The following is a 20971-nucleotide window of genomic DNA, read 5'->3' as shown; positions in this document are numbered from 1 at the left end:
AAGGAGAAAAAAAAAACCCCCCCTGCCATATTTTATGGCTGCAGTGCTCCTGGTGGATCTTGCTTCCATAAACCATTTACTGAGATGCTGTGAAGTTCTGACAACACACCAGCAAGATATTCCTGAATTTCACCTGAACTTTTTTGCCAATACAGGAGCATTTCCTTCAGAACCCAGTCCCATCCTTTGGTATTACAGACTTCCCACATGCCAGTTTTTTGCTTTCATTACATCCCAGAATTACTTCCTCTGAAAAAACATGCAGGATTTATAAAAACAAATAGATGTCTGTGCAAGAAAAGAAGTGCACAGCAATAAGAAATCCTCAGCTTACATGGAATTTCAGGCTTTGAACTGGCAGAATTAAAATATTGGTAATTAAACAATGAGAAGATGGGGGTGCAGCTCTCAGTGGAGGTCTTGACAATAATTTAATTTTTGGTTGCTCTCTACAGATAGGATAGATTTTCCTAATTATTTGGTACCTTTCTACATTCCCAAATTACAGCATCAAAGTATATAATTAATTTCCACATTACTTCAACAGGAAGATATCATATGCATATGGGCTGACCTAAACAAAAAAGACTGACTTGCTGGCACGAATATTTTTTACTATAAAGGCAACACAAAATTATTTCCTCTGGGTTCTAAGTTATCAGATAAAAAAAAATAAGGACCAGGTGTTCAGTGTAACCCCCTGTACGTATCAATACATGTTTGCAGAATTAAAGGCAGTTGAAAAGATTTGAGATACTTTAAAAAAAAAAATGAAAAGGAAGATGCTTGGCAATGGGAAAGTCACCTACCACCACCACAGGTTGCTGAGCACTCAGACTGCACCGTCACCCACGAGTAGCTGTGTTTTCTGGCAGATGTCTTGTCTTCAATGCTGGTTTTGGCAAATGTATATTCCCAAGCAATCCCAGGATTTTTGCCTTGTAACAGGATCTGTAGAAGGATATTTGGGGTTTGTTTAAAAAAAAAAAAAAGGGGGGGAGAGAGAGGTAAAAAAAAAGGATTCTGTCAGTCTGAAGGAAGATGAACTAAACAAGATACACACAAAATACATGTACACACAGCCTGCTTGTGAGAGGATTTTCAGGAGACCCAAAGGAAAAACCATCAAAGCAATTGCTAAACAGCAAAGCATTGCCTGGACCAACAGCTGCAGGGCCTGCAACAGAGGGGTGCAGAAACACAGAGTCCCCTCCTGAAAATCAGGGGCATCTGACCGAGTCAGTGAAGCAGCACTGCCTTCAGCAGAGGTGGAACATCACCCACAGAGCCTCCTGCACTGGCCCTGACCCAGCGGGTCCGGGCAGCCACTGGGAGCCCACTGGCAGGGGCTGGACACTGCCTGGGGCACTGCAGGGCATGGATTTGGGATGTGGGGATGGGAGACATTTCCTCTCTTTAGCAAGCAAAGTCCAGGCTGATCCTTCTAGCAAGGAGGAAGCCTTTGCCCACCAAGCAGGACTCAAATGCTCTCCTGGCAGAAGCTTTAACAAAGCAGCAGCACAGCTGCGGGCCTGGAGATGGCTTCCTCAGTTCTTGAGGCTGAGGGTATAAAACACAAGTTTCTTTTTTGTAAAAAACTCTTTTCTATGTGGACTGGTGATAAATTTTGTTTGTAAGACCCTCAGCTGGAATTTTTCTCATGGTGATTGAAGCTGATAAAGCTTCAGTGCAGGAGAGAACCTGCCCTTGGGTGACTACAGAGGAAAAAAGGATTGGAAAAACCTTTTATTCACCATTTCAGCATAATGTGTTAGAAAATTTATAGAAAGTGTGATTGCTGACCATAACACCAATCTTTTTCATTTAACTCAGGGAGCCCAGCTCTCAAAGGTGCACTATTTTAGTGGTGAATTTATATTGCAGTTTTCATTCACTGTATTCATTTCAAGACTGAATTATAATCACTGCAAGAAGCATGAACATCTGACACATACCTAAATTTGGGGAGAAATTTCTACTTAACAACATTCATTTTAGAAACTTTTGGCAGCAAAGTGCATTTACATCCACACTTAACAGAAACAGTGCAGGAGTTTACAGTTACAGAGCTCTAATAAGTTTTAACTCCACCAATATGGATCTTGTCATAGTAATATAAAGAACAGGTGCAGTCCTAAATAAGCTTTTGATAAGCATTAGCATTTCAAGTACAATTCAAATCTATGCTAATGATTGCCATTCAAAATATTAATAACTTATCAGTTAAGCTTACACAAGGTCTGACCTGAACACTTAAGCAATCCATACAAGTAGAACTGATCTCTGTATAGACTGGTTTCATAAAAGAGCAACAAACTCACATTAATGTTGTTTAAGACCAAGGAACATAATAACATTTGAAATGCAGCCAAGGGTTTTAAGGTATTCTGAAAATGTACCTATTGGAAAACAGAAATTGCCCATAACAGTGAAAATTCAGACCAAATTTACATGACTAGCAGCTCAATAATGTTGAACACATGAAGGATCTGGACTGCAGAGTGTTTACTTTTCTAGAAGAAAGAAAAACGGATGCTACAGTTTCCATTCTTAGTAGCCAAAGATTTTATTTCAGTCAGGGAACCTCAATAATGATCCAAACTAACAATACAGCAATTACAGCTGCCAAAGGCAAATACTTCCAAATGAATTGTAGAGTATGTGCCTTCTCCTGGGAGGGTTCAGATTAGAAACTCCTTCAAACACAAGTAAATTAAGTATTTAATGTAAATTTTTTCAGCCATCCAAGCTAAATTCATGAGCACCTTAGACTACCTGTGAGGTTGTGGAAGAAATAGCTCTCAGAGCGATTACTGACTATTTTGACAGAAATTTCTTGGTAGAAATAGATCACAGCTATTGTACAGGATCAGGATTAGTATGGAATACTCTGAAATAAGGAAACATGAGAGTTGAGACTGCTGTGCAACTCCTCTCTGCCTTGCACAGATGCACCCCAGATCTCTGGATCCCTTACTGGCCTCCCAGGAAACCTCCACAGTGTTGAGAGCCCCCAGTGCATGGGGCTCACTCATGAGCATCTCACAAAGCTTCTGTATTTCACCTTAGGCTCCTGCCCCAATGTGTGCTTCTGTGCCCTGTTTGCTATACTCTATCCAAACCATTCCCAGTGTAACTTTTTTCAGGACTTTTCTTTTTCCCTTAGTTAATCATCATTATCTGATGTAAATGTGATAAGGTTTAACAGCCCCTTCAGATGAAGGAAAACATATAAATTTTTATTTTTACAAATCTATCAGACTGCTGATAGCAAAAAGTCCAACTGCTAAAACAGCTGTTCTTGAGTTAGAATATTGAACTCCAAGTCCATTGGCATTAGAGTTTCCAGATAACACAGGCTGCAATAACATGTTCACTCTACTGTTCTTCTCTCAAGGACAAATTGAGACAAATATCTGAAGTTTAAAGCTTCAGAAAATGCACTTCAGAAAAAAAATGCAGTGTGTTAACTGTAGTAAGAACTGAGCCCTGGAATACTATTCTCCACTTAAAACAATGCCTTCCCTGGTTCTTCTTACACACCAGAGCTCAAAATTTTGTAATTTACTTTTACTCATCCTACAAGTCTAAGGTACTAGCACAGATCTCAGCATCTTAGGCAGCCAGAAACACTTTCTCCCATTTCAGTAGGTGCTCTGTGTTCCTTCAAGTGCAGAGGTTGAAATTCTGTCTGGCCTTTTCATAAGTTGTGTCAAAGGAGGAGGAGGTTTTGTCCACACCACAAAACCTTGTGTAAGGGTTAGTCCTCATCTCACTTGATTCTGACAACTGTCATAAAACTGTGCTGTGCCAGTGGCCAAAAACCAGCAAAGTTTAAAACTTTTCTAATAAAAATATCTTGAAGTATTAGACTGAACATACGTCTTCTGAAAGTGCTCTTTGTGACAGTGGAGGCAAGGAACAGATGGAATGCATTCTGAACACGGAGTTCTGAACAGGAAAGGGGGAGGATGAGAAGGTAAGAGTGGCAGTTTTACTCCTGTTAGAGCAATATTCTCCTGGTGCTTCAGCAGAGTGAAGGGAATGATCTGGGACGAGTCAGAACAAGACCCATGAGAATCCATCCCTTCAGAGAACAACCACGCAATGGTGCAAGGAGCTCGCAGCTGGGTGAGTGCTTGGGGGGGTAAATCCTGCACACCAGGCAAGCTGGGCCATACACATTTTAAGACCTTGGGCTACACCCCCTCCTTGCACATTGGGAAGTAGCCACAATTCTAACAGGCAGGAGAAGGGAACTTCCTCTCACTTCCTGGCCAGCAGCCAAAGCCAGAGCCCCTTCCCACCCAGTAGGCTACGAGAGTGAATGTTTACCAAGTAGGAGCTGCATCACAGTCAGGTGTCTCTCCTCCTGCATCATCCCAGCTATGTAGAAAAAGGGCAAAATCCAATTATGGAATAGTATTGGAGACAAAAATACTGCAGGGCACAAAACCATATGCTTTGAAGTCCCTGGCACTCAGCTGAAAAATAGTACACGATGGATAATATTCGACCGAATTTTCATCAGGAATGCAATACTATTGCAAAGTTGCAATTTTGCCAAAGTAATGAGCATATAAAAAGTTTTCTATCGTATTTTCAAACATTCATTATGAAGCCCTTTCTTAACAACCCAATAACTGAAGTCTGCATATTCAGCCAAGTTATCAGACCTACAAATTTGGAAAGACCTCCAGTGCTAGTCTACTTAACTGGACGCATTCCAGCATCTTTTCAGCCAACTGGCATTTGCTCCCAAATTTACAGCTGGCAAACAACCTCCTTAAACATTTCCAGTTCCTCAACAGAACTGTTTAATGTCTACCTTTAACACACCAACCACCTGACTTCAGACACAACACTCAGCAGCTCTGACCGCAGGGCGCAGAGTTATAAAATTTACAGCTTCTTGAGTTTGAAAACCACAGGCTCTACGGCTGGAATCTGCTGGATCTATTCCGAAGAAAAAGAACTGTGGCTTTAGCTTAGGGCACAAAATGTAAAAACAATGGATAGATTGAACTCTCCTGAGTAAAGAACCTTTTCCTTTTTCTGCTAATTTTGATGTGAAAGCTAAACCAATAAATTCCCTAAACTAGCTGTGCATCTGCTCCTTTGTTTGAGATTGATTTTTTTTTTCAAATGGCCATCTAAAGTTTCCAATATAATACTCTATTTTGCAGGTCAAATTTTTAAAGAGTCTACTAACATTGCTTTGTTATGATTGACTCAGTGGTTTTCAGTATTTTTTTACTGTAAGATGTGTATGTGAAATTACTTGCAGCACACCAAATTAAAAGATTAATTTATACCAGCTAAATTCCTATTTCTTCCACAATGTTTTGTCCAATATATAGGAAAGAATACTAATGGCTGGCTTGTAGCAAGCTGAAAAAAAGACTCATTATCTCTGTGGAGGACTAATAGACATTTACAAATCACTTACAGAGTGAAGTTGAGCATAGAGGAAAAAAGCCAGGTAAAGGATTATTTTCATCTGCACGCATTCTGCATGTGCCTCATTTACAAAATGGGTGTGAGCCCAGTCTCTGAATCCCTGCATCCACATCCCAACATCCACAGTGCCTTTGATCTGCATCCTCAAGCTGCATCTACATTGCAAACATCATCTACATTTCCTGGGTCATTCCCATGCTTTGGAAGTCTTGGATAATTTCTTTAGGGGAATGTAACAATCTGCAGAGAGGGCAGACAGAGAAGTCTGTGTGAAGGCAAGTGCCTGGCTGTGCTCTGCTTGGGACCTGCAGCTCTCATCCACTGGGGATCCACGTGCTGTTTAATGAATGTTGTAATATCCAGCATCCTAAGCCACATTCTGATTTCTCTGTTCAATCAAGGTTAATTCCATTGACTTCTGTGAATTTATTCTGGTAAATCTAAGCATGCAGCATATGGTTCTGGTGGAAAAGTGTTTAAAACAAGTTTTAAAACTGGGCAGTTATTGGATGGGATCCTTGACAGTGGCAGCACCAGGGCTTCAAAGGAAAGTGGGAGAACACCTGTTTGGAAAGCAGTAAAGGAAGAATTACCCACTGGGTACTTAAGCCAAACCTTAAAACAAAAGGCGTTTTATCTCTTCAATACTTCTAAAGTAACTTTAAACACAGTCCTAACTAAAAGCTTATGACAAACTACTGTTTTTCAAGAAAGTCCACTAAGGTCATTAAAAAGGAAGAAAAAAAAAAAGAAGTATCCTTGAAAGGGTCCTATATGATCTCATTTCTACTTCAGCTGTTTCAAATTTATCTTCCATTGTTACTGTGCTCCGTTTTTTCACTGTTCACATGCTAAATGTACAACCTTCAGGGATGCTGTCCAGCAAATCTTTCCTCACTACAGGAGAACCCTTTTATCCATTGTAATGAGTCAACATCTGTATCTTATAAGTACATCTTAGGTCTCTTTAGCCTACTTTCTCTTCAGGGGAAATCAGTACAAATTTATCATCTAGTAGCTAATAATAAATGTAATCCTTTATAACTGCAACTTGGCTTTCTCCCAGTGGCAGCTACATCATCAGTAAAGCCATTCCACCTGGCCTCCCTTCTCCTGTTCTCCCCTATTGATAAAGAGGAAGTGATTTACTGGATTTAATTAGACATATTCCTGCCTTGAAGCTCCATTCACCTTCTCTTCCTGTGGATGTCTGCCTCTTTACAAAGCATCCTTTCCATCTGTTACTTATTGATGTTAAAATAAACTCTCTTTATTTCACAAAGACTTCTCAATTTCTTGATTTAATGTTTCACCAAGTTTGAGGTAAACTTCAGTGAGGATACTGATCCTGTCTCATCCTGGAAATCTTTGCTTTCTCAAGTTGTATTTGACTTCTTAAATCAGTCAATTCTTCCTTCATCTACTTATGGATAGAACGGAACGCAAAATTACAAAACTCTCATGTTTTCAATTTTGTTCATCAATCTCTGGCCATGCAGCCTTTTTCATGCCCACATAAAATTTTGTTTCTTGTGCCCTTTCAGAATCTTCCCCAGCATTTGTGTGTTGTGGAGCATGACTAAATATTTCACCAAATGGGTGTCCCCAGTGAGCCTCACATGTGACCGAGTCCTGTGAGGGTTCTCCTTCTCCAAAATCCTTTGGAGCAGCTGGCGGTGCCCACTGGCAGCTCTTGTTAGCAAAGCTAGATAATTAATGATAAATACACTGACTGTTTTCCTCAAGTTAAATATCTTTCAGTTAACAGAAAAACACTGACAAGATCTTTAAACTGGAAGAAATTACCTTGGCTTTCCTATGTCCAAATAACATATAAATGAGCTGAAGGTATTCAGCTACATTTTAAAAAATCCAGCATGTTTCTATTTGAGACAGACATGCTACATAAACTACATTTTAAAAACCTGGTATCAATTTCTCATCCTAGATTAGCATCTAGCTATAATATTTCTACCCCTCTGACCACTGACCATTATTTCACGAAATCTGAATTGGGCCATTACAGCAACTGTTGTCTGAATCTACGAATATTTTTCATTTCAGCTTTTACTGGTTTTTGAAAACCCATAATCACCAAAATATCAGTCATGTTAACTTCAGAAGGACACTGATACACAAATCTGAAGGACACCAGTTTACTGGGTTTTCCCCTCCCTCTATCTGTGAAATAAATTCCTGAGCAATCCAGAAGGGATGCTGATGAATCCTAAAACCTCATCATGCATTCACCTTTCCAGCAGTTGTGCTCAGGAAATACTAGTCACACATATTAATTCCACATTCATCTCAAAATGTTCTCTTCTTCAGAAAATATCTGGCCACCACAGTTTGTACTTTTTCTCCCACAACCCAGTCAAATTACAGATTCACTACTCTTTGTCTTTTTTAGTAAGATTCATTCCCATAATTACATATATATAATATATATGTATAGATATGGAGGGGAGGGTTTGGTGACATTCTACAGCAAATAAGAAAAGCACTTTCTGCCTTTTTCTGGTCTCTTATCCATTTTTGAATAGTGTTGAGGTCTGCAATGTCTGATTAAATATATGTGCTCAGCTGAACTATTGAAAAGCCTGACAGAAAAGCAGATGCATTTCAGGAACAGATGCATGTACAGGAACAAACTGTACAATAAAATATAAATACAGCACATCTCAGAGAACTGCAAGGCTGAACTTGTGTGCAAGACAATGGGAAATTTAAAGATTTTTTTATTATTATTTGCATCTGCTCCTTCCCTCTCAATACATGCTTCAGACATCTCTTTCAAGAAAGTATTTTGGAGGATGACTGCATTTCAAAGGAAGTGATTGCCTTGAGCACAGACTTGCCAGACCTGTCTGGTCCCATCCTCTCCTGGGAATGTTGCTCAGAGGACGTGCACAACCTGAGCTTCATGGATACCTGCAGCCTGCTTTGCATGCAGAAACAAAGGCACAAACCTGGACCATTTCAGTTACCACACAAATGTCTATCAAAATTATAACTACAGAATGAAATGGGCACAAGCTGTGTTAATCTGGCTTTCAGTCATAGGTAATAAATACAGCTGCAAAACCTTCTATTTTCTGCCCACATGAATAATAAAAGCTTCTGTATTATACATACAATTTATCCAAGTCCTCCATACCTGCAGTGCATTTTACAAGGCTCACACTGAATTATTCTGGAAGAAAAACAACAAACCTAACCTAGAAAAGAAACAGTAAATATCTTTTGAATACAGGCTAATTTAAAAAATGAAAAAGAAATCTGAAAATTACAGGAAGACATTGAGGTCCAAACTCTGGAAAACCTTATCTTATATAAAACTAACTTAGTTGAATAAAAAAATTGCAGCAGGACATTTTTGTGTGCTTCTTTGAAAAATATAGGTGAGATAAAAATGAAAACAAAGCTACACTGCAGTATGCTTCAACCCTCCTTTTTTTCAGCCTCCTATCAGTTTCTGGTATTCAGAGCTGAAGTAGGATTTGTTTCACTGGCTGAGAGCAGACATTCAGCAATATGCGTGTTCTCTCAAAACATACTTCTTCAGTTTTCATTGGCATTTTTGCTTCTCAGAGTTAGTGGTAAGCTATAAATATTGCAGATCTCTGAACAGAAAATTCTGCTTTTTTTTTTGCAGAATTCAGCTTGTTGAATGTTGTTAAATTATTAAAAGGAAAAAAATCTTAAGTCCAGTTCATAGACACGTGTAATTGGGCCATACATGACATTTTCAGTCATTGGAATCCCCAGCTACCAATGCCAATGGTGTAGGTATTTCAATAAAAATACAAGGGAAGCTTAAATAAGCTCTGAAAGGAGCGACAGCCTCCAGTTAAATGTTGTATCTTAATAAAAATGTTTAGCATAATTTGAAAGCATGAAAATAGAAGTGGTATTTGGCATTAATTTTTTTTCTTTAATCTTTATTCTGCAAAGTATGTGCACAATATGCAGCCAAGTCTTCCTGCAGGAGATTTATAATTCATACTTCAGCTCTATAATAATAATACAGCTCAAATCTACTTTGGGTTATGACAAATAAGATTCCTGGGAGTTCAGCTTAACATTTCATAGTAAGTGTGGTTGTTTTGGTGCAAGGCAGATGATTCGCAGACAGGGGAGCATGTCTGTAGCTTGTGGACTCAACTGATCTTTGGACTAAAGATCCCTATTAACACATACCCAAAATGAAAATTCTTCAATGGAGAAAGATGTTGCAAAAGGCTTTGTGAGCTGTGATGGCAGTTTGTGGAAAGACAAGCCCCCCTTAGCCTGTGTCAAACTGCCTGTTCTAAAACTTGTGCTCACCCTAAAGAGCTTTAACATGTCCATGGTCCAGGGCCTTCAGTGGTTCTTAAGGACACGTTTCAGTCCATTACTCAGCCAGCAGGAAGAGCAGCAGAGCTCTTCAGTATTCCAAATAAACACTTCACTGCATACTTGTGAAAGCTTAAATAAGCCTTGAAGAATATACTTCATGTCCCAGTCTGTGCTTGCTCTTGGCTTCACAGGACCAAACTGGGCAAGGGAGCAGATTCCAGAGACAGGGATGCGGGATGGGGGGAAGGACAGCAGGATGCTGCCTCGGACAGGGGGCAGGCACAGCCCTCGCTGCCATACTCCCAAGGGGCACTACATGTTCGAGAGTCCTGCTGGAAGGCGTGGGAAGGAACTGAATCCCTGCTGGGGAGGGATCCTTCCTTCTCACAAGGAAGTAAGGATTCATCAAAACAGACTTAACAGCTGAGTTACAAAGCCAAAGACCTGCTAGAGCTAACAATGGCAAACTAATGGAGCTAACGGGAAGCAAAGACCTCGATCATTCAGCCAGAAATGGTCCCTCAGATGTTCTGATGCATTTTAAAAGAAAATCTAGCTAAGCAACCTAATGCAGAAGGAGATTTTCTTAGAATAGCAGTAGCAGAGGCCAATTTCAAAATTGTAAAAATGGAACTAACCATGTAAGTACCAAGTTTCCTTTCTGCTAACAATAGCTTCTACACAGGACATCTGGCACACAAAGTAGGTGACACTAATTTGATTGTGAGGTAAACATGTATAAGATAACAACTGAACCAACAGAAAATCATTCTACAGGATCCTGTGTGTGTGGTATTTTGACTGCATTCCAAGCTGGATGTGAAAAAGGCTCCACTCACCTGCAGTTTCAGAAGCATTATTTGAACATGTACCCATTGAGCACTGACACAATGGTACATTTTTTACATTATTGGATTTTATTGCAAGCCATGTATGGGAGCCATTTATAGTCTCCATCACCACTGTGCAGCAACTGAGAAATGATGCTACAGGGTGTGTTTTATGCACCTTCCTTTCCACTGAATTTGTGACAGTTTTCTAAACTTCAGACCTCAATAAAGCAGTGAAAGGCCTTTCAATCCAGCATGACCAAACAATCGAGTCTGAATGCTAGCATGACTCAACACTATTCTTCCATCTTGCTGAGAGCCCCAGTGCAGAGCTGACGCTGTCGTTAGCAATTCTGTAATGGACATCAGGGCAAGAACAATCAGAAGCCAGGCTTACTTCAAAGACCAGAGTCTCATTAGTGGGTCCTGCCGCATAGAGACTCTCGGGATGGTTAAAGGAGCGTTGATAATCAAAAACTGTCCCGGCAAAAGGGAACTTCCCTGGCCAGTCGATTGTCCAGTCTCCTGTCAGGTAGTACTTGTTGGCCAGGCTGCGCACGGCCAGGTAGCTGGAGGAGACGTGCATCTCCTGGAGCTGGATGCTGCGGGCGCCGGCCGGCACCGTCACCACCGCGTAGTAGTCTGTGAGGAGAGAAGGGAGCAACGTGCCGGCAGCTGTCACACACACAGAGCTGGCTCATCTTTCTGAGCCAGTCTGAAATTATCACAGTTCAAAAGACACACAGCTGTTCCAGCCCACCAAGTGACTCCATTTTCACCAGGAAAAACCAGTTCTGATTTTAAACCCGCCGCCCCCCCCACCCATGTAATCAGAGTAACTCTGAGGTATTTCAATTCCTGAAATTTTTCCTTGGGATTCAAGGCAAGAAAAAGCAAGTTCACCTTAGAAAAATGCAGAACACACTAATGGTGGCTCCACTGTAGTTTTCCCTGTAGTTTCCTACAGTAGTTGGAAGGTACTACTGCCAGCCACAAGGGCTTTGAGGGGAGATGCACTGGGATGCAGTCTCCACAAAGCCCTGGATACCAGAGGACCTCCCTGCTGCCAGCCAGGGCTGTATTACTATATCCTGGACAATTTCCTGGTCCATATTACTGCAATAAGGACATGTCTTGTGATCAACAGCAAACAGATCCTCAAAATATCCCTGTGGGTACAGAAATCTTATCTACATTTTATGCCTGAGAAAGTGCAGCACAGTGAGATTATTTCCCAAGAAGCCTGCGACAGTCCACTAAGGAAAAGTCCACCTCCCAGTGCCTGGATCCTCCACTGAAACAGCTGGACAGCTTCCAGACAACTTAATTTGAAAATGGACATGGAAATACTGTCATGTTTGGCATTATGCTGTGTATTGCTTTTTATATGTTCTACAGTCCCATCCCAGTCAAAGCTGCTGACAACAATTTTTTCACTTGCCTGAATCCTAAAATCTCTTTTAAGAGGAAATTCACATGTAAAGGGAAAATGTGGCTTAAGAAACAAGAGGATTGTTTAACTGACCAAGACTTATGCTCACAGATTTCTTGTTACCAAGAAACAGGAGAAACGTGAACTCTCCTCTCACTCTCCCTGTGATTTTCAGCTCACATCTGGACCCTCAGCCACTGCCTGAATGAGCAAGGAGTCATATATATTACATGGGGACACAGCAGAGCAGTGAGTTCATGATCATGAGGAACAGTTTTCCTTACCATTAGCTTTGTGCTGGATCAAGTATTGGCCTTTAAAGAACTTGCACGTTGAATTATCTCCTTTACAAACTCCACAAGCATCCAACACAGCTTTGGAACCAAGTCCATGATCACACCCTACTTGCTGCAACCAAAAGGCACAAGTGAAGGACTCAGACAAAAGGGAATATAAAGAAACAGCTGCATTTCCCCTAAAGGAGTCAATTGCCCACTTATAAAAAAAAAAGATAGACATTAGGATTGTAAGAAACTTAATTTTATCTTACTTCACATATTCCATCAATACAAATATCATAATTATTTGGAGAACACAGAGTTCCATCCTTCACTTTGCTGGACATTGCAAAGAAAAAGTCAAAGTCTTCAGCTGTGCAGTACAATTTACATCTGTCTTCCTCTGGGGAAAAAAACAAACAAACAAACAAACAAAGGACAAGGAAGCATTAGCAGACCTGCATGACAGTGTTAAAGAGATAAAAAGCATCTTGGCTGCTGTTTCCTCCTGCATTCTAGAGGATAAGCTGCAAGGATGAATTGTGCATGGTGACAACGTAGGACACCAGAATAGGACACTAAATAGAAATATAGCTAAATAGAGGAGTTTATATCATGCTTTTTTAAAAGCACATGTGGCTTTGCTTGTCCACACAAAGAATTAAGAATTCAAACCCAGTGTAAAAGCATGTGCATTTCCTTAGCTCTGCTGCTGCACCCTGCTTTCAGTTCCACTGCTTCACAGGCTCAAATTTCATTTTTATTAAGAGAAATGGGACACTGCAATAATTCTATTTGAAGTTTATTTAAAATTTGGGAAAGGGATAACATGGCACAAATGATCAGTTCAGCTGAAAGTTAGAACTGCAGCTAGACTTTCCCCTAACAAAAGAATTTTTCCTCCAACAAATCCCATCCATTGTCAAATTTCTCCTTAAACATGGGTGGTGTGTTATGCTTATAAAGAGCTGATTAATTCTGCATAGACAAAACCAGTCATGAAATTGTAAATATTAGCACAATTGCTGAAATGCACGCTTTGAATACAAATCTAGGTGCAACAAATAAAACAGTTTTTAAGAACATGAAATTGGATTCAAAACAGGATCCTTTTGTTTTTAAATCAGCAGCTGGATTTCCAGTAGTCTTTTCCACAGAGGCAAAGCATCTGTAGCAATTTTGAAAACCAGATCATGTTTTCAGGACTATAAATGTAGATCTTGGGGGAGCTTTTACAAAGCAGCTGACAGGAAGGACGGGCATTTCCAACTTCAGAGACACTTGGAGACATCTTGCTTTTGAAAATTATGCCCCTTGTCCCTAATTTTAAACTTCTGTTACTAAACACAGCCTCTCCCTTTAAAACCAAAGTAGGCTACCTTAATTTCTATGAAACAAGATGCATTTTTCACCCCATTTTACAACATCCACTGTTACATGCTGTGAAACCATATCAGTTCTTTCCTCTGTTCACACTGGCCTGTTGGGACATTTATAAATGTCCACAAAAACTTTTGAAGAAAATATAATCAGGCTACAAATGAAAGTTATATGTATGTGTGTATATATATAAATATATTTAATAATACACTTATTATCATCAGAAGCAATTTGTACAAGTCCTAAACAAAGCAGTTACAATGTGAGAAAATCCAGACACTTTTATTCAAGTAGTGCTTTCAAACTGGAGAAAATATTTGTTTTATCTGATAGAAGTGAATACTGATTCAAAATATTTGCAAAATTAAGACACATTAAGTAAAAATAAACTTGCGTGTTCAAAATAACAGAAATAGTCATTGAGACCTGAACTTGATAAAGATCTCTTAGTAAATGATGACTTTAAAAAATGTATGCCAGTACATTGTTTGCATTTCCACTTCTCATGGGACCATACCAGCAGAAAAGTCAAAAGGTTGATTTACTGTTACATTTTGAAATCTGAGAACATTCCAAAGGAAGGAAGATTCTGGTAGTGTTATTGTGGAAGCTTACATTTCCCATGCTGAAAATTCCATGGAAATTGTTTTGCTTGGGTTTCAGACTAAGCAATATGGAATATAAAATGAGAGAGAGGGGCGGCAACAGCCAGGGAGTCATGGTAAGGACAAGGACTCGAATTCCCAGCCCAAATCAATCCTGCATGTCTGTACAGGCAGGATCACACAGGAGGCTGAGTCCAGCCCTGCTAGAAAGCAAACACATCTCACACAGACCCAGTGAGCCTGTGCTTGCTTACATGGGGTGATGTTTGCCCAGAGCACACGGATGAATTGGTGCTCAGAGCTCCCTACCCCTGTCCCTCAGAGCAGGGCCACACTTACCTTCCACTTTGGTGTAGGGCTTCCACTTGTAGAACCAGCCCCGGAAGGGTTTGCTGTTGTACTCTGCACACTGCTGGGCTCGGAAGTCCAGGCTGTCTGCTGGGCACGGCTGCTTATTACAAAGCTGATAAACACGACTGGAGCCTTGGCAGAATTTCCCACCGTACTGTGGCCTTAAAAAAAAAATAGAGAAAAAGATGATTTTGCAAAATCTTCCTTTTGTGTGACTGGCATGTTACATGTGTGTGAGAATATGTGAGAATACAGGGAACAGAAGAGGACGTACTGCCCTTGGAGATCAGTATTTATTATATGGACCATTAATTTTCATGGTTCCTAAAACCAAGCAAAGCAGTTGACATGAATTATCTACTTGGATCATTGCAGACTCAGCAAAGATGCAACCATCTAGAGGTGAGTCATGTTTGCACTAATTTAAATTTATAGGGCTATTTGGTATTGGCCGGGTTCAACCTTGTTATACAGCTATTTTTACTCTGCTGTAACCAAGGAATGAACATGTGCAAAGAATTACCTATCACAATTAGAGTTAATAAAGGATAACATAACACTGATCAAACAAAAAGAGAATGAATGATTACATTTGCTTGTTCATTTCTTTTGTAAATCATTTGGAAAAAATGTGCTTTTAAATAGTAAGAGGAAACAGGGACTGTGCACAGTTGTCCTGCTTTAAGAAAATGCCAGAATTCAGGGGTAATTTTAAACATGTCACATCCACTTCAGCAAACCTTACCTGGGTATTTCCCTTCATTTTGGCCAGAATGGAAAGAGCATATTCTATTACTTGGCTCATACCTCACGTTATCAGAATATTATTTTTTTAACTATTTGGTCTGTGCATGGACATTGTAAAACAATGTAAAATGCAAGAGTTGCTCTTTTTAACTTAGCAATTCACTGATGTCACTTGTGCAGTTTCACAATGCTCAGATACACATCTGCAAGCACTGAGCCAAGTCTTCAAAACAACAAATTCTAAGAACTCTTTGTTGTATTATACAACTCTTGCATGAAGAGAAAAGAAATGTGCCAATGCTACACTTGCACTCATTTATATAACGATTTTTTAAAAATTAGGGAACTGACATACTTGAAGAACAAGCCATAAACTTTCAGTGGACAGCTTTGCCCCATATTACAGGCACATTAAGGAAAAAACCCAGAATCACGTAAAAGATACTTGATAATATATACAATAACAAAAATTTAAAATTCTAAGAGTATAGAATGTACAATTGAAACATACTGTTTGTTGAAATCCCTAAACACTCTGCTACAACTGTTCCCCACATCCAAGGATCCCATGCAGCTCCTGACTTGCTCATGCCTGGAGTAACATGGAGACAGGTCAGTGCAACATGGAGGAGAAAACCCAGGAGCTTCTTCTGTTTGCTTTGTTATAAATTTTAACTCCCGTATGTCTAACCCCCTAACCAAGCTGGGACTTCCCTTTTTATGTTCTACTTACACAATATCTTTTTTTTCTCTTCCAGAATTCTGGGCTGCAAAACAGTCTTTCAGAGAAAGAGATGGAAACGCACCTGTTACTGTATTTAAAACCAGGTTAAAGCACCAGTGAAATGTGCTGTGGGAAAAAATCCACAACTTCCACTGACTTCTCCTGAGGTCACCTGCCAGCTACACTGATAGTAGGTTTAATCATGAAGGTCTTGAAGTCAGATTTTCTGTCCTAGTTGGTGGCAATTCAGCCTATGAAGGGCAGGGAGAATATGGAACATCACTGAAATCAGGGAGTGTTTATATTGACTTTGTGCAATTGGTGAGAGCTTTGAGTTAATGCAGCCAAACTGCTGGGTGCTGACTCAATTCCCTACAGACTTTCCTTACAGCTTAAGCACATGGAGGATTTTTGACCTCCTTCAACCCCAGAGAACAAATCTGCTTTAGTATAAGGAAAAGAAGCAACCTCCTTCCAAGAAAATGCCACCAAATAAGCAATATAATAGAATTATTTATGGCTAGATCGTGATTTCCAGCCGCACTCTTGCAGTTGAAGATGGGATAAAATTCCTCCAAACTAAGGGAGCTCTGAAAGAGGCATTCTGTTTCCCAGCTCCATTACAGCATTTTAATATTACAGTACATTCCCATTACTGAAACTGTTGGCTTGAGAGCCATGGAAACTTCTCCACCTTCATTTTTACCAACAAGATGTCAGTAGGAGTTAAGTAATTCACAGGAAACGAGATGGAGATCTACAAAAGCAAGTTTCTGTGAAAATGCTATTATCCACACTGAGAAAATCACACTTTTCTTGAGGATGTTTGTAGCACCAGCAGACTTTGGGTTGACTGGCTCCAGAAGCTGTTGGTGTATCCACACTTAGAGTGGAATGCCTTGCACAGAGGGTATTCTGATATTTCTGTAGTGGCACAGTACCCCCAAAACAGATACAGCCTAAAGCTTTCATCCCTCTGTGACGCCCCCCAGCACTGACATAATTAGGTTGACCTGCATGAAGCCTGGCTGAGGATAACTGGAAAAAGAAGAAATTTGGTAAGAAAGGCCAGCAAAAAAAAAGTCACCAAAGATGAATTTGGAAATGGTGTCTAACTGCAAAAAAAGGCAAATACTTCACTTAATTTAAGACTAAAATATCAAAATGCTACAAGAGTAGCTTAAATTAATTCTGCAGTACCCTTTTAAGGGTAGATTTCCTAAACCATGATATACTGCAACACAACAGAGAGAATGAGAAATCCTGGAATTCATCTGATTGAGGGAAGTATTTTATGCAATACCAAATTAAGACTCTGAAATTCTCTACTCCTATTTTTCCCCTTTTTGTAATCATTTCATTTCATGTAAGAACACTCCTGCTCATCTTGTAGCCATATTATGATAGTATCACAAAGCTATTTTATTCTGCACAAATCTGAAAGGTCTACAAGGTCTTTCAGTCTTTGTTTTTTAGAAGTATTTTAAATGGCATCATTAATTTGCATCAGTTTACATCTCGCATTTTCTATAATCACTGTTACAGATGTTGCACACAAGATTAAGGAAAGTGTGTTCTAAAAGTTTTGATTCAGTCTTTTGACTGCATACATGCCTAAAACTCCATTCTGCTCTTGCTGAACAATGCACTATTGTGAAGTGTAGGATGCAGTCCCACAGATACGATTTAGGTATTAATTTAAATCTCTCAGGCATTCTTCAGGTTCTTTCCCAGCTAAACTATTAAATTATGCAATCAATTTCTATCTTGGAAAAGTACCTTAACTGTAAAGTGCTGTGGCGTATGAAAACCAGATCCATGAAATTACACTGTGACAATTTACAGGAACATAACGATTTCAGCAAATCTGCCCAGCTCTGTGGGCTACAGGTGATCCCCATGGGCATTTGTCAGTGTGAATTTATGCACAACTCCAGCAGTAATTCCAAAGCCATACCCAGAGCTGTCCGGGTGTGGTCACAAGGGCTGCCTGAAAATTGGCAAGAGGAAGGGAATTGCATTGGTTGGATATGATTTGCAAGAGGAGGATTTCACAAACACACACAGGTTAACAAGATTTGCACACACAGCTGCCTGATTCTGTGTTCTTCACTTGTCCTTAAGTTTCTGGTAAAGTGGGTCACCTTTAAAATCACCAGATATTGACACATTTCCCTCAGTGTTCACAAGAAGTCAATTACTTTGACTTCTTTTTAGAGTCCAGTCAGTTCTTCATAGATCCATACCCCTTGTTCTAATCTCTTAGAAATGTTATTCTTTGTAATTTTCAAAATTTTGCTATCCAAAATCATCTATCAAGCTTCTGAACAAAACAAACATTAGCTCCTACACAAATCTAGATTAGGAAAGTGAAATAAATACGTAAAATAACATACATATATGTACCAAAACAGATAAACATCTGAAATGTGTTTCAGGAATTCAGAAAGAAAGGAATCATTATTGTGAGTCTCTGTGTATTTATAGAGGTGAACCCTGAACAGGGACTAGTTTTGAAATCATTCTGTGTGGTGTAACATTGAAAATGGATGATATTATTTTTCTCATGATTCCACATTCATACAAAATGCTGTGATGGCAAAGACAGCTACCTGGACATGTGTGCGCTGTTGTGTGGCTTATTTATACTCCTGTCATTCAATCACTGTAACTCTGAGAGAGAATTATACCATCTTTTCTTTGCACTAACTGGATTACCACTAATACAATGGAATTAAATCTAGTGTAAACATGATCCAGCTCTGGTATCAAGTACGACTTGGTTACATCAAATCTTATTTTATTAGAACAGGCAGATCATCTGAAGGAAAGTTCTAAGTGCTACAGCAGCTGACACACTTCATGTTGAAGAGCTTCTACTTGAAGAAATCTTTTTCAATTACACCAAAATCACATCAGTGAACCAAACTGAACCATTTCCACTACTGGACAGTCTCGGGTCACACAGGGAGAGCAAGGGGGAGCTTATGCATAAATAGAAACAATGTGCACCCAATACAAATTTAGCGAGGAAAACAAGAACTAAAGTAGAAAGACCAAAATATATAATGGCCTCTGAGACCCTGCACTCTTTTGCTAAGCAGTTTAACAAAGGAAACTATCCAAGTAATTTTATTTATGAAAATGAACTGAGAAACAACAGAAAAGGTTGAGAAAATGCTCTGCTACGGATCTGCAAAAATTGGCTTGACTGAGGGTAATAAAGGCTATTTTAACTAACTCACATTCTCCTATAACATAGTATATGAAGCGTGGATATTATTACTGCAGCACTGTATAGTAGATGAGAGGCTTCTTTACAGCCTCATATAAACTGTGTCATATTTTCTCTGTTTTTTATTACTGCAGTTTAAATGCTGCTTTTATTATGTGCAATGAGGAATACGTGTCTATGCCTGCTGAATTTGTGTATGAAATAAAACAGGGAAATCCTTTTTTTTCTCTTAAGTTGTAGTGAGTTGAGTACTTGGGAAAGATGCTGGTCAGGTAACACTTCAACTCTACTTTGAAAAACTTATTATAATGAATAGTATTTGCAGAGATAAGGTATTAATTAGAAGCAAATACCAAAAATGTTTCATGAGTTAGCACTCAATTCTAGAGTTCAGCAACTTTACTTTGACTCATGAAATATAAAAGAATGCAAAGAACATGGCAGACATGCAAAAACATCTGTCTTTATCATCCTGGATAAATAGGATCTCAGTAAAAGTCTTAATAGCTTTTAAGATCTTTTTCTCCTGCTCTTAGGGCTGTTAAGTGTAAAAATGTCTTGTATGGTGCTTCCTTACTTCTGCAGGTATTTGATAAACTGTAGCATCCCAAAATACAAGGAGCAAGCTGGGCTGAAGATGTTGTGGTACTCCAGCAGTCTGCAGACAGCCACTGCTTTCTGGGGTCAGGACATAGCTCTGTCTTCCACCCACTGACCGCTCATACTGGACATGGAAGAAAATCTTACAAATGTTTCCACACACATTATTTCCCTGCAGAAATGGACTGTGCTAATTTTATGTGCCAGTAACATAAATAGTATAAAAATAATACCTTTCCAATATGTCTTACTTTGGATTATTGCAGTGTCTTTCTTGATAGGTGACCCCCCCTCCACAGGTGCGAGTGCACTCTGACCACTCGGACCAGGCTGACCACTGGCCATTGACAGGCTTGGGCCCGTGGTCACCGTATCGGACACATTGTCCTCTGCGACACCACTGCAAAACAATGCCACAAAACAGAGTTACAGCACCTAGGAGATGCAAAAAAGAAAAAAAAAAAACCACATTTAAAAGCTCCAGTGCTTGATCCTAATAAATGTAAGGTCACCCACTGAACTCAATGAACAGCTCACAGCAGGACAAGGACTCTGGAGTACAATGGACTCGATCCATACAATGGCATAGATAAGTAATGTTTTAATATTTGTCCAAGTTCTGAGTTGAAGATCCCTGGGGTAGCAAATTTTCAAAACTGTTCTCTTGAAGAGTGCTTTTTTGGCTTACTCTTCCCCCAAAAATCCGTGTTACTTTATGGCCCTGTGCTGCAGAGCCTCAATACTTCCCATGTAATTTGCAAACAGCCTGCTAAAATTCTAACATGTTTCCCTTTTATGATTCAATCAGGAAATACTACACAAGAGAAAAAGCAAAATAAAACATTTGTCAGTAACTTGAAAATCAAAACAATGTTCTGCTAGAAGAAACATTATAGAAAAAGAAAATATTTTGTGTAACTACAGATGTGAGTAAATTAGAAGGTTCAACTTAAATAAACTCAAACCAATGAGGGTAAATACAAACAAATAA

General features: G+C 39.4%; 1 protein-coding gene across 4 annotated transcripts in view; it reads right to left on the bottom strand.

The window, feature by feature from the left end:
* ADAMTS18 (ADAM metallopeptidase with thrombospondin type 1 motif 18) overlaps nt 1–20971 on the bottom strand; it is a 77483-nt gene that overhangs the window by 15474 nt on the left and 41038 nt on the right. For 3 of the 4 annotated variants that reach the window (XM_017736583.1, XM_008635484.2, XM_017736585.1), the window contains 6 exons: nt 20232–20380; nt 14663–14835; nt 12611–12741; nt 12345–12468; nt 11026–11270; nt 810–951 (listed from right to left, as the gene is read on the bottom strand). In XM_017736583.1, coding sequence (XP_017592072.1) covers nt 810–951; nt 11026–11270; nt 12345–12468; nt 12611–12741; nt 14663–14835; nt 20232–20380 — 964 coding nt within the window. The remainder of the gene's footprint in view (nt 1–809; nt 952–11025; nt 11271–12344; nt 12469–12610; nt 12742–14662; nt 14836–20231; nt 20381–20971) is intronic. The other variant, XM_017736584.1, reaches the window with a different exon arrangement.

Source organism: Corvus brachyrhynchos, unplaced genomic scaffold (assembly GCF_000691975.1).
Source record: "Corvus brachyrhynchos isolate BGI_N302 unplaced genomic scaffold, ASM69197v1 scaffold66, whole genome shotgun sequence".
Taxonomy (NCBI): domain Eukaryota; kingdom Metazoa; phylum Chordata; class Aves; order Passeriformes; family Corvidae; genus Corvus; species Corvus brachyrhynchos.
The sequence above is the reverse complement of the archived record's forward strand: the minus strand, read 5'-3'. Positions and strand labels throughout refer to the sequence as shown.